We start from the raw sequence: 26,681 nt of genomic DNA on the forward strand, positions 1-26,681 counted from the left end.
TGAATCTGAGGCTCTTTCCCCTGTTGCCTCCATCATCCTCCAAATCCCACCAACATCAGCCACCTCAGCGCAACTGGTCCTTGTTTGGGAACACACACACCAAAGCACGCAACAGGCTGACCAATACAAGGGTTGAGAAATTGGTGGCCATCCGGGCAAATTTTAGGATATTTGAGCCTGACAACAAGCCATCCTCAACAAGGTTGGAAAGTGACAGTGAAGATGAGGCCTCAGAGTCTGATGTTCAAGAGGTGGACATTGAGGAAGTCCAGGGTGAAGACATGGAAGCCTGAGAGGAAGACAACCAAAGCTTTAGTTTCTAGACTATCATTTTACAGATGTATGTTGAAAACGTTTTTGGGAGATGCGATGGATCATTCAATATTCCCTTTTGTTGTTCAGTGAAATCATCCCTTGTGAAGAGTCAACTCATTTAATTAAAGTTCAATTCGTAACAATTTTTTAAAATGATTTATATTGGAAGGATTTAATCATTTCCAATTATGTCTACTTATGTTAAGGTAAAAGGTTTATGTTTCTGTCTCCATATGATATGGTAAATGTATGCAATGCAAAAAAACATCTTAATTTTAAATGGTATAAATTCCCATATATTCCCGTTAATTCCCACGGAAAGTTTCCACCTCTGAATATTCCCCAAAATGTGCAACCCTAATCAAGACGCACTTATTTTATAGCAAATCACATGATGTAATATAACAGAATAAAATAGAACTGAATATTTTTCCTAATAAAGTTGCCAGTGTGAAGGGATGCGCATCTTTCACATCTGGAAAAAAAAATCTGAAAGCGTGCTAATTTGAAACAGGGCTTAGTTTGGCGCGTTTTAAAGAAAAACATTTTCAGTGTTACAAACCAAAATCTTCCTTCCTGTTCTTTGGCTTTTTCTAAATGGATGAACAATTCTACATTGAACACTGCATGCTGATGAATTACGGCCACGACATACAGTACCAGTAAAAAGTTTGGGGACACCTACTCATGGGTTTTTCTTTCTTTCTACATTGTAGAATAATAGTGAAGACATCAAAACTATGAAATAACACACATGGAATCATGTAGTAACCACAATATATTTTAGATTCTTAAAAGTAGCCACCCTTTGGCTTGATGACAGCTTTGCACACTCTTGATTCCATGTGTTATTTCATAGTTTTGATGTCTTCACTATTATTCTACAATGTAGAAAATAGTAAAAATAAAAACAAAACCTGGAATGAGTACGTGTCCAAACTTTTGACTCGTACTATATGTTTTGTAAGTAAGGCTTAATGATTCTGATGGAAGTACTCTTTGTCTTTATCAAACTGTTTTTGGATATTTTCAGAGTGGAGCCTGTGTCTGTTTAGAGGGGTTATAGCCTTGGATAACAAATTATAACTGGCACTAGTAGTTTGCAAAGTATCCTATGCAGTAAAATAGACGGGACCCAATTATTTCAAAACTGCAGTTCGTTGTTGGAACACATATTTCCCTACTTCAATCAACCAGTCGATTTAGAATCTATGATAAAGTTGTTGGCATTTGGCAAGGAATGTAGCTTGTGTATCCCATTTATTTCTGTAGGCCTAATGGGAGCTTGTGTGCAAACGCAGCATGTGTCTCTAGAGGGAGCGGTCGGAACAAACACAATTGAGTGAGTGAGACACAGAGGGGAAAGGGAATTTAGTGAGAACAACTGTGTGATGCTTGCCTTGGTAAATGTGTTTTGTTGTGTCCTGCAAATGCCCATGTACTAATGGAACACTAGAGTCAAAGCAAATTAACGTTTTCCAAGACACAATTTCATTTTTTGGGGGGGACAAGCCCCAAAGCACATTTCTCCAAATTCTTTTAGTATTTTTTTATTAAAAAAATTATATACTTTATTCTGCACTTATCACCATGAAACTCAATGAGAAAAGGATACATATTAATTTTGAATACCTTAATTATACCCAACAAATATATAAATGCAACATTCAACAATTACATTTTTTTTACTGAGTTACAGTTCGTACTGTAAATGGAAATCAGTCAATTGAAATAAATTCATTAGGCCCTCACATGACTGGGCAGGGGCGCAGCTATGGGTGGGTGATGGTAGAGAAATTACCATTCAATTCTCTGGCAAGAGCTCTGTTTGACATTCCTGCAGTCAGCATGCCAATTATACGCTCCTTCAAATCTTGAGACATCTGTGGCATTGTTGTTTGACAAAACTGCAAATTGTAGAGTGGCCTTTTATTGTCAGCAGCACAAGGTGCACCTGTGTAATGATCCTGCTGTTTAATCAGCTTCTTGATATGCCACACCTGTCAGGTGAATGGATTATCTTGGCAAAGGAAAAATGCTCAAACATGGGACCAACACTTTACATGTTGCCTTTATATTTTAGTTCACTGTAGTTTAGATTGTAGTTAGTTGTGTCGTTTATAATGTGTGAGGAGTTGTATACAAGTTGAGCTTTCTTGGATGAAGTAGTGAGACACACACAGTTCAACCTGCAGCATTACCTGCGTGTGTATGTGTTCCATGCAGGAGACCAACTCACTACTGGACCTGCTGCTCGGCGAGGAGTCGCAGACACACACTCTGACACACACTGTGAGTCAGGGAGAGACGGAGGAACTAGTAGAACTGATGGCCCAGATCAACCAGAGACTACAGAGAGAACTGACAGGGTTCATCAACACATTACTGCACCGCCTCACACACAGCACCGACAGGTACAGTAGAAACACACACTCCCCCTCTCTCTCTTTTCCTCTCTAACTGATAAGGCTTCCACCTCCAATTGCCAGCCTCTGTACCTCTGGTGTTTATTTGTTAGAGTATGGAGTCATTTGTATGCAAAGCGTGTACCGTATCGCTCAAGAAAACTGCCTTTAGGCATTTTTTACTTAAAACACACTCACATGCAGTACACACACACACGCTGAAAAACAGCTACAACACAGAGCTACAAATGTGACTAAGACAAACAGGGTAGGCATCTCCCCCACAGTTATTTGTTTTCTAGTGTATCTGACTGAACAAATTGTGTTTGTCATGACTGCTGGTTTAACTGTTGTATAGAAATAGCTCATTGTAGCGTGGTGAGCTATACTGATAAATGATTACACAAGTGTGTTTTATCACTTTGCTATTAAACTACTGTACTCTTCTCATCTTCCTTAGTCAGAAGTGCCTAGGGCCATGGAAGCAGCACCGATGACTTCTCACCGCTAGCTAGCGAGCTTCCCCTGACAGTAGAATATTTACTGTGTCCCTATGAATAAAAAAAATGTCTCCTCATAAAACATAAATTATAGAATGATAATTTTTTGCCTTTTGGTGTGTGTGCGAGAATGTACACGTACGTAGTATTATTCACACTGCCTGTGGAGCTTGATTAATGTTTAATACCATGAAATTATAGAAGAGGCTGAACAAAGCTTATAACTGCAGTGGGATGCATTTTTTATGTTCTGTGTAGTGATATTCTTATCCGTATCCATGAGGCTAAGATCAAGCATTTCACTACACTCGCAATAACGTCTGCTAACCATGTGTGTGTGTGACCAATAACATTTGATTTGATGTTACTTTCAGTAGAAGGAGCTTGACGTTTTCCTTGATGTTAGTTGTTGGTTATTGATGGCAATATTTGTCTCTGCCCACCTTCCTCTATCACACCATCTTCCTCCCATTCACTTTCACTCCTCTCTTTCCTTCTTTCTTTGTCTGTTTTACCCCCTCTACTCCTCTTTTTACTCGTCTCCTCTCCCTCCCTCCCTGCATCTCCTCTCTCTCTCTCTCCCCCAACAGGTTTTGCTTGGCGCTGGCAGGGCCCTTCGAGAGCCAGCTGGCAGTGCGGTTTCTTCGGTGCCTGCGGGTGTCAGACACCCCACGCTTCTACGGCCTCCCGAGTCTGGAGAGGAATCTGCTGGGCATGGTCAGCCTCACGGCCCAGCCCGGCTGGAGCTCACACTGTCCCACCATGGAGCCCCAGTCTCTCTGCACCAAGTACCTCAGTGGACTGCTGGAGGTGTGTGTGATGTGCTCTCTTCTGTCCTAGCAGCTTGGGCCAGAAGGAGTCTGTGGCCTCCACAAATTAGTCAAAGTGAAAATTACCTGTGAAATGAGTTATTTGTAGTGAAATATCAGCCCTCTAGAAATTATGAGGAAGAAAATACCTTTGTAATTAATTAAATCCAACTACAACCTGCTCCTGAACATGAATAAATTTACAGGCTACAACACGGTAAATTGTTGATGAGAAATCATCCCAGCTGGTTCCATCTGGTTCTACCCATAGCCAAGAACAGCAGAGCACTGTCCTGTTCAGATAAGCAGAGTAGTGGTCAGTGTAGCTTAGTTCAACATGAGAACACACAGCACGGCACAACCTAGTTTGGCATTGCCTGAGACAGTCTAAAAAAACAGCACAGCTCACAACAGCCTTAGTATGGTCCAGTACAACCTAACCTGACACAGATGATTTGGCCTCTCACCCGTCTCCCCCACCCCACACCTGTGTTTCCCTCACCCTTAACTCCCCCATACCTCACCCCCTGTCTCTCCTAGTGCTCTATGGCCCGTAGGGTGCTTTTCATCTGACCTTGGCCTCTCTCACTCACCTCTCTGTTTGCAGGCTAATCAAAGCTAAGGTCCCAGCTGCATTTAACACTCATTTAGATGCACTGAATAAAACTTTTGAATTAATGAACACAGACTGTTGATTGCATCACTGGCCTCAGTGCCCTGTTCCCTTCTAGTCCCGAGCAGGGTTTGGGGCATGAGTAAAAATTACATTTGGAATTTCGGTTTACTTCCTGATTTGACTTAATTAGTAACACTGTTGAGATATTGTTGTCCTTCCCCTAGCATCGGCTCTGAATGGGTTTCGTATTGGGCAGGGCTCTACAGTGCGACCATATTATCCGCATACAGTATGTGCTTAAATATTTTGCTGTGCAACTTGGAATTCTTATTTAGGACCACCAGTGCATGTATAAAAATGAAAGATTCTAGCTTTATTACAAAAATATTTAGCCTTGTGCTCCTAAATTACGATGTGTGTGCCTAGATTTCTCAACTTAAGCGCACACGGGCCCCTTTTAAAAAAAAGCTCAACGTAGAACCCTGTTGGGAATGAGTAGTTGTTATGTTGACCCTTGTGTCATCCTCTAGGTGATCTCGTCGTTCTACGTGGAGTGGGGGGGTAACTCCATGTCCTTCATGGGGAAAGGAGTCACCAAGAATGCTGTCATCTGTCTGCTTCACTTGTCCCATGAGATGATGGCCCAGAACAAGGACAAGGTCAGCAACCAAGCCAGAACTGCACTGATTGCCTTTCTACACTAAAGGCAAAGAAGATTTTTAATTGTGAAATGTATACTGAACAAAAATATATACGCGGCATGCAACAATTTAAAAGATTTTACTGAGTTACAGTTCATAGAAGGAAATCAGTCAATTGAAATAAATAAATTCGACCCTAATTTATGGATTTCACATTACATTTACATTTTAGTCATTTAGCAGACGCTCTTATCCAGAGCGACTTACAGTAGTGAATGCATACATTTCATACATTTTTTTTCTCCATACTGGTCCCCCGTGGGAATCGAACCCACAACCCTGGTGTTGCAAACAGCATGCTCTACCAACTGAGCCACACGGGACCACATGACTGGGCAATGGGCGCAGCCATGGGTGGGCCTGGGAGATCATAGGCTCAACCACTTGGGAGTCAGGCCCATCCACTGGGGAGCCAGGCCCAGCTAATCAGAATAAGGTTTTCCACACAAACAGGCTTTATTAGATAGAAATATTCTTAAGCCGATCCCGCAGGTGAAGAAGCCAGATGTGTAGTCCTGGGCGTCATGGTTACGTGTGGTCTGCGGTTGTGAGGCTGGTTGGACGTACTGCCAAATTCTCTAAAATGTCATTGGAGGCGGCTTGTGATAGAGAAATTAACTTTCAATTCTCTGTCAACAGCTCTGTTGGACATTTCTGCAGTCAGCATGCCAATTGCACACTCCCTCAACTTGAGACATCTGTGACGTTGTGTGACAAAACTGCACATTTTAGTGGCCTTTTATTGTCCCCAGCACCAGGTGCACCTGTGTAATGATCATACTGTTTAATCAGCTTCTTGATATGCCACACCTGTCAGGTGGATGGATTATCTTGGCAAAGCAGAAATGCTCACTATCAGGGATATAAACAAATTTGTGCACAACATTTTAGAGAAATAAGCTTTTTGTGCGTATGGAAAATCTCTGGGATCTTTTATGCCAGCTCCTGAAACATGGGACCAAGATTTTGCATGTTGTGTTTATATTTTGGATTAGTATAGTAGTAGAGTCAATGTGTTAATGTGTGCTTCCTGCATGGAGATGTTTCTCCTTTTGTTTGTGCATCAGTCTGGATTTCTGCAGATATGACTATTCTCTGTTTTTGTGTTTATCTATTTCAGGACTTCATTTCCCAGTGGTCTTTGGGTCAGGAGGTGGGGTCTGATGACCCCAGTGGGTCACAGCTGGGTCTGGCCTGGCTCATACCTCTGTGGGTGGACAGAGACCCGGAGGTAACACACACACACACACACACTCAATGACTGTCAACTTGTATAAGAACAAGCAAGAAAAATAAAATGTAAGAGTAAGAAGTACAAGTTATTATTTCATGGAGACAGTTTGTCAAATTCCGTCTGGAGTTGTGGAGAGACATTCAGGCAAAAGTTCGTATTGCTTCTCTCTGCGCCAAAGTTTCTGTTATTAAACCGGTGAACTCCTACGCTTGAGTTCACAAGCACTGACAGTGAAAAGCAAAGGGCATTTTCTTCTTTCACTATCTGTAAGTTCTCTCTATAAGTAAATGTGAAAAACTCCCTTGACAAGTAGGATCTTTTTCTGTGTGGATCACAGCAAATGCCAGAGTGACAGTGAAAATAACCAAGACATTTCTGGAACAGTGTCTTTGTGACTTTGGGGACACCAGGGTTGTCAGACAGGTACCTTTTTTATCTATCTGCTGTTGTATTCACACCCAAACCCTTGGCTCTCTGTCTTTTTCTCTCTCTGTCTTTTCCTTTCTCTCTCCTCGCTCTCCGCTTTTCCCTTCCCACCACTCTTTTAACCCTCCCCTCCTCTCTCACACCCCTCTCCCCCCTGCTGCCCTATCCCACTTTCCTTCCATCCCCTCTCCAGGTGAGGTTTGCCAGCCTGGGTGTGGGCTCTGCCCTGTCTTCTGTGCCCAGTGGATGCCAGTCTCTGAGTAGCAGCTGTCAGAATATCAGTGGAGGCCTGTGGGGAACACTGCTCAACATCCTCCTGGACCAGCAAGAGAGCACCATGGTCCGCAGAGAGGTATTGTAAAGTGGTTGTTCCACTGGATATCATAAGGTGAATGCACCAATTTGTAAGTCGCTCTGGATAAGAGCGTCTGCTAAATGACTTAAATGTAAATGTACTGGACACCTACACCTGTTCGCTAACCACTAAGCCATAGACAGAGTTTGGGCATTGTGGTTTAAAGCAGAATGCATAATAATGCTCTGCCACCACGGCAGCCATGGTGGCATATTGACCAATAACAGTTCCAGACAATGCATTTGTAAAACAGAGATTAGGACAACTTTATACTCCATCAACAAGTTTAAAGTAAAGTCCTTGCAGTACCAGCTAAGTACATCTAGATGGCAGTGTTGTTGATGTTCTCGTCTCATCCTCTCTGTGTGTTTCTCAAGGCGGTGTTTATCCTCCAGAACCTACTGGTGATGCCCATGCCTGCCACAGCTGACCAGGTCACCGACTCTACCTGGCAGGTCAGTGGCATTTGGTTATGTTTTGTTGTGGTATGTTGTCTTAGTTATCGTGGTATTGACATACTGTAGGTTAATTCATGGGCTCCCAAGTGGTGCAGCGGTCTAAGGCACTGCATCTCAGTGCTAGAATATCACTACAGACCCTGGTTCGATTTCTGGCTGTATCACTTGGGGCCGTAATTGGGAGTCCCATAGGGTGGCGCACAATTGACCCGGGTTTGGCCGGGGTAGGCAGTCATTTTAAAGAAGAATTTGATCTTAACTGACTTGCCTAGTTAAATAAAAAAATCTAGGTACATAGTAATTACCATGTTTTCATCTCTCCCTCTCTCTCCTTCCTCTCTCCGTAGAGTCCGTGTGTCCATGATGAGTCTTCAGGTGTATGTCTGGTGGGTCTCCAAGCCCTACAGGCTCTGCTCTACCACTGTCAGTTCTTCCAGCACACTGCCCTCATGGCCACAGCCTGCTACAGAGGCAGGTACACCTTCGACCTGCAACCCTCAGCCAGGGACCCCGGCCCACAGGACAGCACCACTGAAGGTCCTGGGACTGCACCTGTCCATTCTTCTGTCAGTCTCTAGCCATTAGGTTGTTCAATCAGTGATTCAGTTATGTGTCTGTAGTTCAGAGTAAATCTGAAATCAAGTGTTATTGTGGTAAACAGGCAAAGTATTTTCTTTATTTATCAGGGAATTGGCCTGTAGCCTTTTTTTTTTTTCCCCTTGCGTGATGTTGTTTGTGATGATGCCCTCCCTGCCTGTCTGTTTAGATGCGGATGACTCCCTGAGGTTGTGGAGACCTCCTAACCGAGTCCCAGTGAATCCTAGCAGGGCCTCTGGCTCCCTGTCCACCTCCAGCACTCTGGTAAGTAAAGTACTGCAGGTCTGGTGGCTCAAGGCCCATTCATAGACTGTAATCCTCTTAGGTTGCAGCTTAAGACTGGGTTCGCTTGACCACTAGAAACAATTCAAATCAAATGTTATTTGTAACATGCGCCGAATACAACCGGTGTAGACCTTACCGTTAAATGCTTACTTACAAGCCCTTAACCAACAATACAGTTAAAGAAATAGAGTTAAGAAAATATTTTATAAAAAGTAACTCAATTAAATAATGAGGCTATATACAAGGGGTACTGGTACCGAGTCAATGTGCGGGGGTACAGGTTAGTTGAGGTTATTTGTACATGTAGGTAGGGGTGAAGTGACTATGGATAGATAATAAACAGTGACTAGCAGCTGTGTAAAAAACAATGGGGGGTCAATGTAAATAGTCCAGGTGGCCATTTGATTAATTGTTTCGCTGTGTTATGGCTTGGGGGTAGAAGCTATTAAGGAGCCTTTTGGTACCGCTTGCCGTGCGGTAAGCAGAAAGAACAGTCTATGACTTGGGTGGCTGGAGTCTTTGACAACTTTTTGGGCCTTCCTCTGACACTGCCTGTGATGTACTTGTTGTTTGGGCCATGATAGTTTGTTGGTGATGTGGACACCAAGGCACTTGAAACTCTCGACCAGCTCCACTACAGCCCCGTCGATGTTAATGGGGGCCTGTTCGGCTGTCCTTTTCTTGTAGTCCACGATCACCTCCTTTGTCTTGCTCACATTGAAGGAAAGGTTGTTGTCCTGGCACCACAGTGCCAGGTCTCTGACCTCCTCCCTATAGGCTGTCTCATCATTGTCGGTGATCTGGCCTACCACTGTTGTGTCATCAGCAAATATAATGATGGTGTTGGAGTCGTGCTTGGCCACGCAGTTGGGGGTGAACAAGGAGTAGAGGATGGGACTAAACACGCACCCCTGAGGGGCCCCCGTGTTGAGGATCAGCATGGCAGATGTGTTGTTACCTACCCTTACCACCTGGGAGCGGCCCATCAGGAAGTCCAGGATCCAGTTGCAGAGGGAGGTGTTTAGTCCCAGGGTCCTTAGCTTAGTGATGAGCTTTGTGGGCACTATGGTGTTGAACGCTGAGCTGTAGTCAATGAACAGCATTCTCACATAGGTGTTCCTTCTGTCCAGGCGGGAAAGGGCAGTGTGGACGGCGATTGCGTCATCTGTGGATCTGTGATTTAAACACATTGTCTTATTGAAGTGCTTTTTTGTGATTGTTTTGTCTTCAACAGATCATACCTGGAGGCTCAGGGCTTCAATCCCCTGTGCCCACCTCTCTCAACGCTACTGCACAAGATACACCCGCTAGCAGACTGATGGCTCAAGGTGTGTGTGTTTGTATATATAGTGTAGCTAAATGTGAACAGGTTTTATATACAGATCTCATGTAGCACCAAACCAATTAAGAGTCAGAGTTAAAGGAACCATCTCATGCACAGTTCTTCATATCAAGACCAACCATGACAGTGAATTTATATATACAGACTATGGCTCTACACACACCGATTTTTGGTATGGTACATGTTTCGACCCCTATCTGTCCCGTCCATCTTTGCTCCTCTTTCCTGTATTGTAGGTCAGTGACACAGACAGCAATGTTAATATCTGCTCCCCTATTTTACTTTGCAGGTCAGAGTGACACAGACACCATTGACTCTGTCCTCTCCCAGGACTCGAGACTGGCTGACCCCGCTGCTGACCCCACCTGTGTCATTGTGACCCCAGACCTTTTATCAGCACTCTGCGGCCTCCTGGCCAACCTGTTAGCCGTGCTACCGGAGTTCACCCTCTCAGCCCTCACACACAGCCAGCTCTTCCAATCACTGGCCAGGTCAGAGGTCAAATAAACACTATCGCACTAGTCTCACTTTCCCAATTACTGGCCAAATCAAATACAGTCTTTGGAGCACTGGCCATCCACAATACAATTTACAGAGCTGAAATTGTCCTGTCTGAAGGGTTGGACTTAAACACTGTTTCTGTTTCCTGTGTGTTCTAGTTTGGTGGACGCAGCAGCCATAGAGAGATGTCTGGGTGAGCTGAAGACTAACACACTACCAGGAGACCAGGAGGACATTAAACGGCAGGTAGCTGGGTTACATCATTTAGTACCAATGAATGCTTCAACGTAAGATTCACGTTATCTCTATACAGCATGTTGTTGTAGTGAGAGCAGCACAGGTTGTGTAGGAGGGTTGAGGCCCATGAGAATCCTATACCCTGTGGTTGAGATGGTGGCAGATTGGAGAGGGAAACAAAAGGAGTGATTTCATGCTTTCACTTGGTAGGAAATATTTTGTTTTCACATCTACCCACTGACTTTGCTCTACACTGCCTCAAGCTGTGTGTTCGTATCAATTTGTTTGTGTGTCTCTCGTCCCCCAGGTCCTGACCCTGCTCAAGTTCCTGTCCAGCTTCTCTAAGTTCCTGAAGTCATGTTTCATTCTGAGCTCAGATCTGATTGGTCAGATGGACTTCCTGAAACCGCTACTGGCCAATCTCTTCACTGTCCTCACACTTGATACCAAGGACTTGGGTAAGAATCTCGTGTTTGGGATAGGTATGATTCTCAACCTAACCATAGACACAACATATGTGTACTGTCACCATTGACTGGACATCATGGTTACAACCGCTATAATACCATTCTTATGGCAGGCAGCCTTACATGGCATTAGAAGTCAGGCCACTTTCCAGCTGGATGTATCATAATGAAGTGGTGTTCAGTGTTCCGTCATAATCTGAAGTCATAATTAAAAGTGTATAAGATCCCCAATGGAAGCATGTAATAATCTATTCACACCTTTTATTGGTATCTCGTTTAATGAAGGCCTCTTCAGCTTCTCAGCTCGTAGTCCGATCTCCTGTGTGTGTGTGTGTGTGTGTGTGTGTGTGTGTGTGTTTTCTGGACCTCTCAGGCGATGGTACCCGTGGTGCTGTGTGTGTTTGCTGGACAGACGTGTTGATGCTTCTGGCTACTGTGGTGAGGCGGGATGGCTCTGCAGCCTACCAATCTCTCTCAGCTGCACTAGGGAGACGCTGGAACACATTCACAGGTATACACATACAGCTACTGACTGTGCACCTGCATGTGTGTTGGACATATGCTAGGACCTCAGGGAGCATGCAGAACATCCATCGTTCCTCCTCATCATCTTCCTCTCTGTGTCTAATGGGGCTGCAGGGAAATCTGATGATCCCTGTGAAAGATTAATGCTGTGTGTGTATTTGATTGATTACATTGTGTGTTATGTAGACAGAAATGCCTGAGGCGTGAATGACTCACACTGTCTGTGTAAAGGGATTTCAGGATTTGGTTTTACTGGGCTGCAGGATGTTGATTCATTCATACAAAAGTAAAATATCCACTAACCCATTTCGTGTGTGTGTGTGTGTGTGTGTGTGTGTGTGTGTGTGCGCGTGCGTGCTAATCTGCGTCTGTATCCGTGCCTACCTCCAGCCACGTTGTCAGTGTGTGTGGACCAGTCGTTCAGTGACCCTCACCTCCATGCTGCGGTACTACAGTTCCTGTGTGTCGTCCTGTCTGAGGAGGCCAAGAGACGACCCCTAGAGGTCACCACCCTGAACCCGGACGTCCAGCGGACCCCTCTGTCTGAGGCCCTGAACGGTGCCTCCGGTGGACAGCTCTGTGAACTATTGCTGGAGGTAATAGAACCTGACTCGCGTGCCCGAGCGCGCACACACACACTTTAATTGGTCTAAAGCAGGGGTAGGCAACCCTGCTTCTGGAGTGCAGCAGGCACTTCATGTTTTTGATTTAACCATCCTGGAAGACCTGGTGTGTTGCATTTAGGCAATCACTGAACTGATCAATTAGCTGAGTTGGTCAGGTGTGGTGCCTAGTTGGAGCAACGAACAGGGATCCCTACCACTGGTCTAGAGCACTGGGATATTAGATGGGTTAACATGCTGTCAATACTCTGGAAGTGTTGGTCAGGTTTTGCATCACCTGTTGTGTTGTTTTGTGTTGTCAGAGTTTTGAGAAGCGTGCGTTCCAGGACCCAGTGAAGAAGAAGACAGCTAAAGCCCTCATGGCTCTACTGGCCTGCAGTTCCACTGCTCAGAACCACGCTGCTAAAGGTACTGGAACACACTGCTCAGAACCACGCTGCTAAAGGTACAGGAACACACTGCTCAGAACCACGCTGCTAAAGGTACTGGAACACACTGGTCAGAACCACACTGCTAAAGGTACTGGAACACACTGGTCAGAACCACGCTGCTACAGGTACTGGAACACACTGATCAGAACCACGCTGCTAAAGGTACTGGAACACACTGGTCAGAACCACACTGCTAAAGGTACTGGAACACACTGCTCAGAACCACGCTGCTAAAGCTACTGGAACACACTGGTCAGAACCACACTGCTAAAGGTACTGGAACACACTGCTCAGAACCACGCTGCTAAAGGTACTGGAACACACTGGTCAGAACCACGCTGCTACAGGTACTGGAACACACTGATCAGAACCACGCTACTAAAGGTACTGGAGCACACTGGTCAGAACCACGCTGCTAAAGGTACTGGAACACACTGCTCAGAACCACGCTGCTAAAGGTACTGGAACACACTGCTCAGAACCACGCTGCTAAAGGTACTGGAACACACTGCTCAGAACCACGCTGCTAAAGGTACTGGAACACACTGCTCAGAACCACGCTGCTAAAGGTACTGGAACACACTGGTCAGAACCACGCTGCTAAAGGTACTGGAACACACTGGTCAGAACCACGCTGCTAAAGGTACTGGAACACACTGGTCAGAACCACGCTGCTAAAGGTACTGGAACACACTGGTCAGAACCACGCTGCTAAAGGTACTGGAACACACTGGTCAGAACCACGCTGCTAAAGGTACTGGAACACACTGGTCAGAACCACGCTGCTAAAGGTACTGGAACACACTGGTCAGAACCACGCTGCTACAGGTACTGGAACACACTGGTCAGAACCACGCTGCTACAGGTACTGGAACACACTGGTCAGAACCACGCTGCTACAGGTACTGGAACACACTGGTCAGAACCACGCTGCTAAAGGTACTGGAACACACTTTTCAGAACCACACTGCTACAGGTACTGGAACACACTGGTCAGAACCACGCTGCTCGCTGCTAAAGGTACTGGAACACACTGGTCAGAACCACGTGCTCTGCTAAAGGTACTGAAACACACTGTTCAGAACCACACTGCTACAGGTACTGGAACACACTGGTCAGAACCACGCTGCTCGCTGCTAAAGGTACTGGAACACACTGGTCAGAACCACGCTGCTCGCTGCTAAAGGTACTGAAACACACTGGTCAGAACCACGCTGCTACAGGTACTGGAACACACTGGTCAGAACCACGCTGCTACAGGTACTGGAACACACTGGTCAGAACCACGCTGCTACAGGTACTGGAACACACTGGTCAGAACCACGCTGCTACAGGTACTGGAACACACTGGTCAGAACCACGCTGCTACAGGTACTGGAACACACTGGTCAGAACCACGCTGCTACAGGTACTGGAACACACTGGTCAGAACCACGCTGCTACAGGTACTGGAACACACTGCCCAGTAGAGCTCATTTACAGTAGGATGGGAGTAATGCTGTAGCCTCTACCAAGAGGTCTGTACTTTTATGCAACTTGAGGCAGTGAACAAACAAGCCCTGGTCCGGGTACTCTACCCTAGGAGTTATTGTTGTTATGATTGACCTCTCTCTCTCACTGTCTCTGTGTATGTGTGTAGCTGGTTTGATTGACAGCTGTGTGGAGCAGATGAAGCTGCTCCACAGCCACCTCCACATGGAGTCAGTCAGACCTGGCAGAGGAAGGAGGAAGGTGAGTCTTTACACACTAAACAACAGTATAACAACATGTTTTCATTGTCTCAGCCTTCAGATGATGTGTGCTGTGTTGGTATAGGCTATTGGGTGATCTTGTCTTGACTGAAAATGTGTCTAAGATGGAGACGGTGCTATCTGTTATTGGTTAGAGTGGATCATTTAACAAGTTGCATCTTCTCCCCCACCAGGAGGAGAGCTATATGAAGGAAATAAAGATGTCTCTGGAAATCCTCAGGAACAGTCTTTACCAGAACAGCCAATCCAAAGTGAGAACCCTGCCGTTTTAATCCGCTCCTGATAGGTTTTTAATGAAAGCCATTCTACTGGTGCTGACTGTGTCTGGAATGAGATTTGGCCCTAACGATTATGACTCTGAGGTCTGAGTGTTTTTATCCTCTTAAACGTCAATGTAGAATGATTGGCTATATTGGCTGCTCTAAATGTCATAGACAGTAATTGCAGCATCCACTCAGCAGTAGTTATATTGGGATGGGAAAGGCCCTTCATGTATTTCTTCATGTATTTGTGGACTTTATACTTTACATCCTTGTGTGTTTCTGTGTGCTTGGTTAGCAGAATGAGTTGACAATCACTTAACTTATGAGTGTGTTGTCCTGTCAATCCACATGTGTTCATAATATTACATCTAGAGATTATTCAATCGGGTGGATATTGTGTGTGTGTTTCTCCTCAGGCTGTGGCCACTGACTGTCGATTGGCTGCTGTGCTGCACGCCCTTTGGCCTTGGTTCTTATTGGATGATGCTGCTATGGAGGCGGTCCTGGAACTGCTGTGTGTCTACACAGCCAACTGTACCACAGGTGTGTATGTGTGTGTGGTGTTCAGTGCCTGGCCCGTGCCTTCCATTCCCCAAGTCTGTGGTCAGGGATCTGACTGAGTCATACACTCTCACACACACTGAGACCCATTGTCTCTCCTGAAGACCATTTAAACACACTTTGTTCCAGTGTATAAGCCTAGCGCCAGCCACGAGCCTGCCAGCCACAATAGGAACACTGTCAGTGTGCTAGAGCAGGCTGCATTAAATCATTACTATGAGTACAGTATTCTAGGCTGTGGACCAGTGGGGTATTCACAGGGGAATCGCAATGCATCACTATGTCTCCTGAGGCATTGATATTCTAGTCTGTGTGAGAGAGAAACAGAGGTATGCTGTGAAACGCAGGCTACACAAGTTACAGCAAAATGGAGAAAAGCGCTGTAAAGAGTAGAGGAAGTTTAGCTTTGATAAAGGGCTACAACTGTTTCCGTTCATGTTCTCTAAATATGGGTGTTTGTAGAGCGCCAGTTAGATTTACAAGCTAGGGGGTTATAATGGGTGTTTGTAAAGCGCTAGTTAGATTTAGAAGCTAGGGGGTTAATATGGGTGTTTGTAGAGCCCTAGTTAGATTTAGAAGCTAGGGGGTTAATATGGGTGTTTGTAGAGCCCTAGTTAGATTTAGAAGCTAGGGGGTTAATATGGGTGTTTGTAGAGCCCTAGTTAGATTTAGAAGCTAGGGGGTTAATATGGGTGTTTGTAGAGCCCTAGTTAGATTTAGAAGCTAGGGGCTTAATATGGGAGCCCTAGACACTGCGTCTCTGAGGTCATGGAAAGTGAACCTTTGAGCAGAGTGTGACATCATGCTGTTTGTTTTGTACCTGTGATTGTCGCTGAGATGCCACCTTTGAAGTGTGTGCGTGCGTGTGTGTGTGTTTTGCTCTACGGCCACGCTTAAGCTCCCGCTGTGAAGCAATACCAATCAGTCATGTCGAGCCCAGCGTTTCCTAAAGGTTAGCCTAACAGCAGGTGTGTTCAGACTGCATGACGCCGGCCTTTAAATTACACCTACAATACTAGCTTTCACAGACTTCAAAACAATCTCAACACAATATTCTCACGTTAATGAAGGCTGATTTAAGAAAATTTAGAGTTGTGAATACTACACTATTTGAGAAAATGTACATGAATGTACAAAACTTTAAACGCAATATGTGACAATTTCAAAGATTTGAATGAGTTACAGTTCATATAAGGAAATCAGTCAGTTTAAATACATAAATTAGGCACTGATCTATGGATTTCACATGACTGGGCAGGGGCGCAGCCATGGGTGGGCATAGGCCCACCCACTTGGGAGCAAGGCCCAGCTAATCAGAATTAGTTTTTCCCCACAAAAGAGCTTTATTACAGACACAAATACCCCTCAGCACCCCCTCAGACGATCTCTGCGGGTGAAGAAGCCGGATGTGGATGTCCCGGGCTGGCGTGGTTACACATGGTCTGCGGTTCTGAGGCTTTCCCAATTCTCTAAAACGATGTTGGAGACTGCTTATGGCAGCTAAATGAACTTTCAATTCTCTGGCAAAAGCTCTAGTGGACATTCCTGCAGTCATCATGCTAATTGCATGCTCCCTCAAAACTTGAGACATCTATGGTGTTGTGTGACAAAACTGAACATTTTAGTGGCCTTTTGTTGTCCCCAGCACAAGGTGCACCTGTGTATTGACCTTGCTGTTTAATCAGCTTATTGATATGTCAGGTGGATGGATTATATTGGCAAAGGAGAAATGCTCATTTATATAGCTCTTTTTACATCAGCAGATGTCACAAAGTGCTAATACAGAAACCCAGACTAAAACCCCAAACAGCAAGCAATGCAGATGTAGAAGCACAGTGGCTAGGAAAAACTCCCTTGAAAGGCAGGAACCTAGGATGAAACCTAAAGGAACCAGGCTCTGAGGGGTGGCTAGTCCTCTTTTGGCTGTCATGTGGAGATAAGGCTACTTGACCATTAATACCAGATCGTTCTTCAAGATGTTCAAACATTCATAGATGACCAGCAGGGGAGGGGAGGGTCGGAGGACACTGGCCATGTTCAACGATACCCCCGAACAGGGCCAGGCAGGATATAACCCCACCCACTTTGCCAAAGCACAGCCCCCACACCACTAGAGGGATATCAACAGACCATCAACTTACTACCCTGAGACAAGGCTGAGTATAGCCCACAAAGATCTCCTCCATCGCACGAGCCCAAGGGGGCGCAAGACCGGACAGGAAGATCACGTCAGTGACTCAACCCACTCCAAGTCGAGTGTAGCACAAAAAAGCCTGGCACGATGTGAAGCACCCCTCCTAGGAACGGTATGGAAGAGAACTAGTAAGCCAGTGACTCAGCCTCCGTAATAGGGTCAGAGGCATACAATCCAAGTGGAGAAAGGGGAGCCAGCCAGGCAAAGACAGCAAGGGCGGTTCGTCACTCCAGTGCCTTGCCGTTCGCCTTCGCGCCCCTGGGCCAGACTACACTCAATCATAGAATCTACTGAGGAGATGAGTCTTCAGTATAGACTTAAAAGTTTAGACTGAGTCTGCGTCTCTCACATGGATAGGCAGACCATTCCATAAAAATGTACTTCTATAGGTGAAAGCCCTGCCTCTAGCTGTTTGCTTAGAAATTCTGGGGACAATAAGGAGGCCTGCATTTTTGGATCGTAGCGTAAGTGTATGTACGGCAGGACCAAATCGGAGAGAGAGTTAGGAGCAAGTCCACGTAATGCTTTGTTGGTTATCAGTAAAACCTTGAAATCAGCCCAGGCGTAACAGGATACCAGTGTGGAGAGGCTAGCACTGGAGTAATATGATTAAATCTTTTGGTTCTAGTCAAGATTCTAGCAGCTGTATTTAGCACTAACTGAAGTTTATTTAGTGATATATCTGGGTAGCCGGAGAGTAGAGCATTGCAGTAGTCTAATCTAGAAGTGACAAAAGCATTGATTTGCTTTTCTGCATAATTTTTTTTTTTTTTGCAATGTTAAAACCTGTTGGGGCTACAGGTTAGCAATGAACCCCGAGTCGGGATTGCTAACAAGGCTGGAAATTCAAAACATCAAAAATCTAATAATTTCAATTTCTCAAACAATCAACTATTTTACACAATTTAAAAGATAAACATCTCCTTAATCTAACCACATTGTTCGATTTTCAAAGTGGCTTTACGGCAAAAGCATAAAGTTAGATTATGTTAGGACAGTACATAGCCACAAAAGTACAAACATCCATTTTCAATTCAAGGTCAGGCGTCACCAAAAGCAGAAACCAGCTAGAATTATGCACTAACCTTTGTCAATCTCCATCAGATGACACTCCTAGGACATTATGTTATACAATACATGCATTTTTTGTTCCATCAAGTTCATATTTATATCCAAAAACAGCATTTTACAGTAGCGTGAAATTCAGATTTTTTCTTCTCTGAAATGCTTCCGGTGAACATAACAAAATTACTATTCGAAAACATTGGTAAATTATAATATTGTCATTCAAAGAATAATATATTATCATCTCGTAATTGCTACCGAATGGCCAGATCTCAAAATAACTTTACTGGGAAATCACATTTTGCAATAAACGGGGTGCTATGCTAAGAACAATAAGCTATGCTATACAGTTAGCATCATCTAATATCGATAATAACATTGTAAATATCCCCTTACCTTTGATTATCTCCATCAGAAGGCACTGCCAGGAATCCCAGGTCCGGAACAAATGTGGTTTCCTTTGACAAAGTTCATAATTTATGTCCAAATAACACCAAGTAGTTAGCGTTCATTATGCTCCCACAAAACGTGGTGGGGGGGGTTGTAAATCACGCCGAAAAGCTAAAAAAAACCTAGTAAATAATCTATTTACGTTCGTTCAAACATGTCAAAGGTTGTTTAGCATTAATCTTTTGGTCCATTTTTAACGTTAAACATCAGTAATATTTTCACACAACCTATCCTATGTCTTGATAAACAATTAATGACAAACTCACGCTTCTCAGATTTATGCGCAGGCGCAAAAAATGAAGTGACGACATGTAAACTTCCTTGCATTCTAATTTGCTCTCTGTTTATCATAGACGCTTCAAACAACTTTATAAAGATCGTTGACATCTAGTGGAAGCCGTAGGTGTTGCGAAATGAATCCTTTCTCACTATGGTATCTATAAAACAATGACACTAAATAGTACAGTCACAAAATTCACATTTTTTTTAATCTATTTTTCACAGGTTTTTGCCTGCAATATGAGTTTTGTTATACTTACAGACACCATTCAAACTGTTTTAGAAAATTCAGAGTGTTTTCTATCCGAATGTGTTAATAATATGCATATCCTAGCTTCTGAGTTGGTGTAGGAGGCAGTTAAAAATGGGCACATATTTTTTTTCAACATTTCTCAATACTGCCCCCGAGCCCCAACAGGTTATTAACCTCTATGGGCTAGGTGGGACGCAAGCGTCCCACCCGTGGTGCACTCCATCAACAGCAGGTGCATTTCAAGAGCGGCAAATTTGAATCCAAATAAATGTCAAAATTCAAATTTTTCAAACATACAACTATTTTACACCCTTTGAAAGATAAACATCTCCTTAATCTAACCACGTTTTACGATTTCAAAAAGGTTTTACGGCGAAAGCATAAATTTAGAGTATGTTAGGACAGTACATTTACAAGAGTTGTGTGTAATGTTGTGCCAATTCAAAGACAGGCGTCACCAAAACCATAAAATCAGCTAAAATTATGCACTAACCTTTTACAATCTCCAACAGATGACACTCCTAGGACATTGTGTTAGACAATGCATGCATTTTTAGTTCTATCAAGTTCATATTTATATCCAAAAACAGCGTTTTACTGTGGCGTTGATGTTCAGGAAATCGTTTCCCTCCAATAACCGGCATTCAAGTCAGCACCACAAATTAAATAATTAAAATTAGAAAACATTGGTAAAATATTATATTGTCATTTAAAGAATTATAGATTTACATCTCTTGAACGCAATCAACTTGCCAGATTTAAAAATAACCTTACTGGGAAATCACACTTTGCAATAATCTGAGCACTGCGCCCAGAAAAATACGCATTGCGATACAGACTAGCCGCCATGTTGGGGAGATCTAAAATCGAAAATACTATGTAAATAATCCATTACCTTTGATTCTCTTCATCAGATGTCACTTCCAGGTATCACAGGTCCATAACGAATGTAGTTTTGTTCAAAAAAGCTCATCATTTATGTCCAAAAATCTCCGTCTTGTTAGCACATGATCTAAGCCCGCCGGACTTCACTTCATGAACGAGGGGAAAAAATATATTTACGTTCGTTCAAACATGTCAAACGTTGTATAGCATAAATCATTAGGGCCTTTTTTAACCAGAACATGAATAATATTCAAGGTGGACGAATGCATTCTCTTTTATAACGTATTGGAACGAGGGTACGCAACATGAACTCGCGCGCCAGGTGTCTAATGGGCCATCATCGTTCCATGGCTCTTGTTCGGTCAGATCTCCCTCCAGAAGACTCAAAACACTTTGTAAAGGCTGGTGACATCTAGTGGAAGCAATAGGAAGTGCCAAAATATTCCTCAGCCCCTGTGTTTTTCAATGGCATAGGTTTAAAGGTAATACAACACATCAGGTATCCACTTCCTGTCAGAAAATGTCTCAGGGTTTTGCCTGCCAAATGAGTTCTGTTATACTCACAGACACCATTCAAACAGTTTTAGAAACTTTAGGGTGTTTTCTATCCATATATAATAAGTATATGCATATTCTAGTTACTGGGTAGGATTAGTAACCAGATTAAATCGGGTACATTTTTTTATCCAGCCGTGCAAATACTGCCCCCTAGCCCTAACAGGTTAAGAAGATGGAAAAAAGCCTGCGTTGAAATTTTCTTTATGTTCGTTATTGAGAGATCAGGGTCCAGAGTAACGCCAAGGTGCTTCAGTTTTCTTTGAGACGACTGTACAACCATCAAGACTAATTGTCAGATCAAACAGCAGATCTTTGTTTCTTGGGACCTAGAACTAGCACCTCTGTTTTGTCTGAGTTTAAAAGTGAAAAATTGGCCTGTGAAAAATGTCTAAAACACAGGCGTCCAGGGTAAGCAATTTTGGGGCTTCACCATGTTTTATCAATGTACAGCTGTGTGTCGTCCGCATAGCAGTGAATGTTGACATTGTGTTTCCGAATGACATTACCAAGAGGTAGAATATATAGTGAAAACAAAAACGGAACCTTGAGAAACACCAACACTTACAATTGATTTGTCAGAGGATAAAACATCTGCAGAGACTAACTGATATCTTTCTGACAGATAAGATCTAAACCATGCAAGAACTTGGTTTAGATCGACATTAAGGTTTAGGAGCATGAGGACAGATGCAGAGCCTTGGCCTGACTCCATTAAAAGGTAATTTACCAACTTCACAAGGGCAGTCTCAGTGCTACGATGGGGTCTAAAACAAGACTGGAGAGTTTTGTATACATTATTTATCTTCAGGAAGGCAGTGAGTTGCTGCGCAACAGAGATTTCCAAAAATGTTTAGAGGAATGAGGTTTTCGATATAGGCCGATGAGTAAAATATTTTTTTATTTTTTATAATGATAATCTGGCATTTTTAGGAGAGGCTTTATTATTGCAGCTTTTAGTGAGTTTGGTACACATCCAGAGGATAGGGAGCTGTTTATTATGTTCAACGTAGTATGGCCAAGCACAGGAAGTAGCACTTTCAGTAGTTTAGTTGGTATAGGGTCCAGTAGGCATCTAGAAGGTTTAGAGGCCATGACTATTTTCGTGTCGAGAGATACAGAATTAAAACACTTTAGTGTCTCCATTTATCCTAGGTCCTGGCAGTTCTGTGCAGAGTCAGGACAACTGAGTTTTGGAGAAATATGCATATTCAAAGAGGAGTCTTTAATTTGGTTTCTAATGATCATGATCTTTTTGGCGAAGTTCATGAATTCATAACTGCTGAAGTGACGGCCATCCTCTCTTGGGGAATGCTGATTTTTAGTTAGCTTTGCGACAGTATTGAAAATTATAGATTTGATTGTTTTTATTCTCCTCAATTAGGATGGAAAAGTAGGTTGGCCGGGTAGCAGTGAGGGCTCTTCGATATTGCATGGTACTGTCTTTCCAAGCTAGTCGGAAGACTTCCAGCTTCGTGGCGCGTCATTTCCATTCCAATTTTCTGGAAGCTTGCTCCAGGGCTTGGGTATTTTCTGTATACCAGGAGCTGATTTCTTGTGACAAATGTTTTTTGTTTTTAGAGGTGCAATGCGACTGCATCTACGGTATTACGCAAGGTTAAATTTAGATCCTCGGTTAGGTGGTTAACTGCATTTTGTGCTCTGATGTCCTTGTGTAGGTGGAGGAGTCTGGAAGGGCATCTAGGAATCTTATGGTTGTCTGAGAATTAATAGCGCAGCTTTTGATAATCTTGGTTGGCATTTGAGCAGATTTATTTGTTGCGATTGCAAACGTTATAAAATGATAGTCCAGGATTATGAGGGAAAATATTTAGATCCAGAATATTTATTCCACAAGATAAAATTAGATTGGGGTATGACTGTGGCATTGCGCGGGATCGAAGACATGTTGGACAAAACCCACTGAGTCAATGATGGCACCGAAAGCCTTTTGGAGTGCGTCTGTGGACTTTTTCATGTGAATATTGAAGTCACCAAAATGTGTATGTTATCTGCCATGACAACAAGGTCCAATAGGAGTTCAGGGAACTCGGTGAGGAATGTTGTATATGGCCCAGGAGGTCTGTAAACAGTAGCTATAAAAAGTGATTGAGTAGGCTGCAAAGATTTCATGACTACAAGCTCAAAAGAAGAAAATGCAGTCTTATTTATTTAAATTGTTTCTGCTGTTGTACATGTTAACAACACCTCCGCCTTTGCGGGATGCGTGGGGGATATGGTCACTAGTGTAACCAGGAGGAGAGGCCTTATTTTAACACAGAAAATGAATCGGGCTTGAGACATGTTTCAGTCAGGCCAATCACATCAAGGTTATGATCAGTGGTTAATTCATTGACTCTGACTGCCTTGGAAGTGAGGGATCTAACATTAACTAGTACTATTTTGAGATGTGAGCTATTATCACAATCTCTTTCAATAATGACAGGAATGGAGGTCCATTCCTGTCATGTAAAGAAAACTAATTTGTTTTTGAGAAATAAGCCTTTTGTCCGTATGGAACATTTCTGGGATCTTTTATTTCAGCTCAGTAAACATGCGACCAACACTTTACATGATGCGTTTATATTTTTGTTCAGTATAGATTAGATTATTTGTCTGTTCTAAAAACATACATTTTTCACTTTCAGACTGGGCTGTAGATAAACAGACTACAAAACGATTTTAGACGCAATGTTCTTAGCTTAGCGAAGCCTGATGAAGACAATTTAAAGTTGTGAATGCTACACAATTTTTGTGAAATGTTATTATTTTGTCAAAAAGACATGCATTTTCCTTGATCTGGGTACTCCAACTAGGCTGTAGATATAGGCCTATACAACCCCTATAACCCATTGTCAGGCAACCAGCCCTACTCCTTGTGACCGACACACCTTGTTAATACGGAAGAAATACTACAGGATCTATCAGGCCTCTCATCCCAACCTCTCACCTATCATATCCTGCCTCTCATCACAACCTCTCACCTATCATATCCTGCCTCTCATCACAACCTCTCACCTATCTTGCCTCTCATCACAAACTCTCACCTATCATAGCCTGCCTCTCATCACAACCTCTCACCTATCATATCCTGCCTCTACACCTGTCTGTCAGTGTCAACAGTACTCATACTTTTCTTGCTTTGCTACTTTTCTCCTCTCTCTTTCCCTTTCTTTCCTCTCCCCCCAGCTTGTAGCTCTCTGTGTTGTGGTTTGGCCTCTGGCCCCCGAGGGCCCCCAGGTGGCTCCCTGATGCACTGCATCATGAAGCTGGCCTCTGGGGTTGCCCCCGACAACAGCCCTGTCCAGCAGCTGGCGTTCTCTCTGCTGGCCAACCTGGCCATCAACAAGGACTGTAAAGGAGTCCTGCACAAGGTAATGTACTAGATTATTACCCCTACTACATTAGCCTTACACCCCTTACCACATTATCACCAAACCTGGCCCTGCAGAAAGTAATATGATTGGAGACGTTGTCAATGTGACTACTGGTTAAAAACATGTCTTTACTGTAAGTTGTGTCTATTTGCACTCTGCGGTTTCTGTAACTTTTTAAGCTTTAACTAAGCTCTCGAGTTCAGATGTCTTTCTCAGTTTCAATCAAAACCTGGCTGAATCTTATTTCTCTCTCTCCCTCTCCCTGCCTGTCCCTCTCCAGAGTAACTTCCTGCAGCCGTTCCTGTCCCTGCCTGTCCCTAAGCCAGGCAGTAAGACGGGTCCTGGTGCCGGGGGGCTGTTGGGCCTGTGGCTGAGGCTGCTCCTGAGTGTCTCCTTCGGTGAGGACGGCCAGCTGAGTGTCCTGAGGCTGACCGGAGCCCTGGACCTCCTTGCTGACCTGGCCGCTACGCAGCCCCAACGCCACCGTCACTATAGCAATGGGAGCAGGCCCATCACCACGACGGACAATGCCCTCCTCATCCTCCACAATGTCTGTTTCAGCTCTGCCAACAAACCCAAAGTACTGGCCAATGGTAGGGATGGAACACAGGGTATACACATGGATGTTTTTATCAGAGAGACGTTGAGAAATGGTTTCTGTGTTTAAATTGCCCTATTCCTACCCTTGCATCGCGTTTAAGGTTTACAAAAAAATGTAATCTGATGACATCTTAGGGGGGCTTCTTCGAATTCAGATTTGTTCTTTCCAGTGGAAAGCTTTGTCTTCCTGTATGCGTGTGTGAATGTAAAAGGTGGGTGTTTGAAATGAAATGGAAGCTGTTAGGTCTTCTCTTTTGATACTTTGTGCTGAACTGAAACAGGAAACAATCTGAAACAGGATGTGTGAACAGAAGTGGTCTTTGTTTCACCATCACACCCTGTTGAACTCGCTTATCTTTGCTAATGATGTGTCATTTTATGAATGGGAAATGTTTTATTTTCAGGAATAATACTATGTCCAACATGATTATATGTCCCTGTACAGATAAGGCCATGAGGGTGCTGGTGTCCTGTCTGGACAGTAAAGAGGCTGAGGTTCGCTCTATAGGGGCATCGGCGCTATGGGCCCTGCTCCACAACTACCAGAAGGTACACACACACACATCATTTTTAGAATCATAAGAGCTCATTTATATGAAGTACAGCTGTCTCTAACCTGCCGTTGTGCTTCCTCATCTAAGGCCAAGACCACTTTGAAGTGTCCCTCTGTCAGACTCAGGGTGCATGAAGCCTATAAAGTTGCTAAGAAAGGTAAACGTTTCACCTTTAGTCCAGACAGTGAATGTGCTGGAAGTGTTTGATGTGTCACAGTCCTGTTGTTATTGTGCTCTATTGCCTCAATTTGTGTGTGTCTGTGTGTGCCTATCTTTTTTTTGTTGTCAGATGCAGAGAAAAATCCTGACATCATGAACACCTATCTGTTGAAGTGCCTTGAGAACTTAATTCAGCTGCTGAATACCTGACTGACACATCGATGCAATCTGACATAATGTACACACCTTGAAACCTTATTTATATTTGAAGTGAATATATGTGTGCAAACTTGATACAGTAGATATCGTTTTTAATGTCCCTACATCTTATCTATGATCTGTGATGTTTTTGTATGTTTTGTACATATTTTGGGGATTGAATCATAAATTAAAGTAAATAATGATGGAAGAAAAAGTATGGCTGACTTTTATGCTTACAACACAAGATAATATAATGTTTCAGAATGATGTTCTGAACCTGATACCTTATAAGACAACTCCAAGATATAGCCATGAATAAGTACAATGATACCATTTCCTCTAAATGAGGCCCGTGTAGGAAAGGCTTTCATTTTCAGATAGCGCAACAGTGGTGGAACTGTGGCTGGAAACGGGAGATGTCACCTCTGGTCGTGTCAACCCCAACACCACATTTCAGTCAAACACACAGCTAACCAGAGCTACTGCAGAATTACACACCGAAAGTGTCGCTACACACAATATTTCCCAGTATCTAAATAGATCTTTTATAATTACTAGTCTATAGTTTACACTTAAACCACTGCAACACACAGCACCTCTCTGTTGTAGCCTGATAGAATAAGCTAGCAGGACTAAGCTTTCCACCCACCACCAACCCTGCATATAAAGTGTCCCTCTGTGTAGAATGAGCTAACAAAGGGTTAGCA

At 43.6% G+C, this 26,681-nt stretch overlaps 1 protein-coding gene across 2 annotated transcripts in view; it reads left to right on the forward strand.

Annotated features, from left to right (window-relative positions):
- rttn (rotatin) overlaps window positions 1-26,188 on the forward strand; it is a 63,586-nt gene extending 37,398 nt beyond the window's left edge. For both annotated transcript variants that reach the window (XM_014157187.2, XM_014157188.2), the window contains exons 27-49: window positions 2,542-2,729; window positions 3,811-4,030; window positions 5,176-5,304; window positions 6,467-6,577; window positions 7,200-7,358; window positions 7,739-7,816; window positions 8,167-8,356; window positions 8,586-8,680; window positions 9,936-10,029; window positions 10,333-10,534; window positions 10,703-10,790; window positions 11,089-11,239; window positions 11,622-11,759; window positions 12,164-12,369; window positions 12,699-12,804; window positions 14,467-14,558; window positions 14,752-14,829; window positions 15,258-15,384; window positions 24,273-24,457; window positions 24,741-25,053; window positions 25,506-25,609; window positions 25,702-25,771; window positions 25,904-26,188. In XM_014157187.2, the coding sequence (XP_014012662.2) occupies window positions 2,542-2,729; window positions 3,811-4,030; window positions 5,176-5,304; window positions 6,467-6,577; window positions 7,200-7,358; window positions 7,739-7,816; window positions 8,167-8,356; window positions 8,586-8,680; window positions 9,936-10,029; window positions 10,333-10,534; window positions 10,703-10,790; window positions 11,089-11,239; window positions 11,622-11,759; window positions 12,164-12,369; window positions 12,699-12,804; window positions 14,467-14,558; window positions 14,752-14,829; window positions 15,258-15,384; window positions 24,273-24,457; window positions 24,741-25,053; window positions 25,506-25,609; window positions 25,702-25,771; window positions 25,904-25,983 (3,204 nt within the window). In that variant the 3' untranslated portion in view covers window positions 25,984-26,188. The remainder of the gene's footprint in view (window positions 1-2,541; window positions 2,730-3,810; window positions 4,031-5,175; window positions 5,305-6,466; window positions 6,578-7,199; window positions 7,359-7,738; window positions 7,817-8,166; window positions 8,357-8,585; window positions 8,681-9,935; window positions 10,030-10,332; window positions 10,535-10,702; window positions 10,791-11,088; window positions 11,240-11,621; window positions 11,760-12,163; window positions 12,370-12,698; window positions 12,805-14,466; window positions 14,559-14,751; window positions 14,830-15,257; window positions 15,385-24,272; window positions 24,458-24,740; window positions 25,054-25,505; window positions 25,610-25,701; window positions 25,772-25,903) is intronic.
- Window positions 26,189-26,681: the final 493 nt, after the last annotated feature.

The sequence above is a fragment of the Salmo salar genome, chromosome ssa19 (genome assembly GCF_905237065.1).
Source record: "Salmo salar chromosome ssa19, Ssal_v3.1, whole genome shotgun sequence".
NCBI lineage: Eukaryota > Metazoa > Chordata > Actinopteri > Salmoniformes > Salmonidae > Salmo > Salmo salar.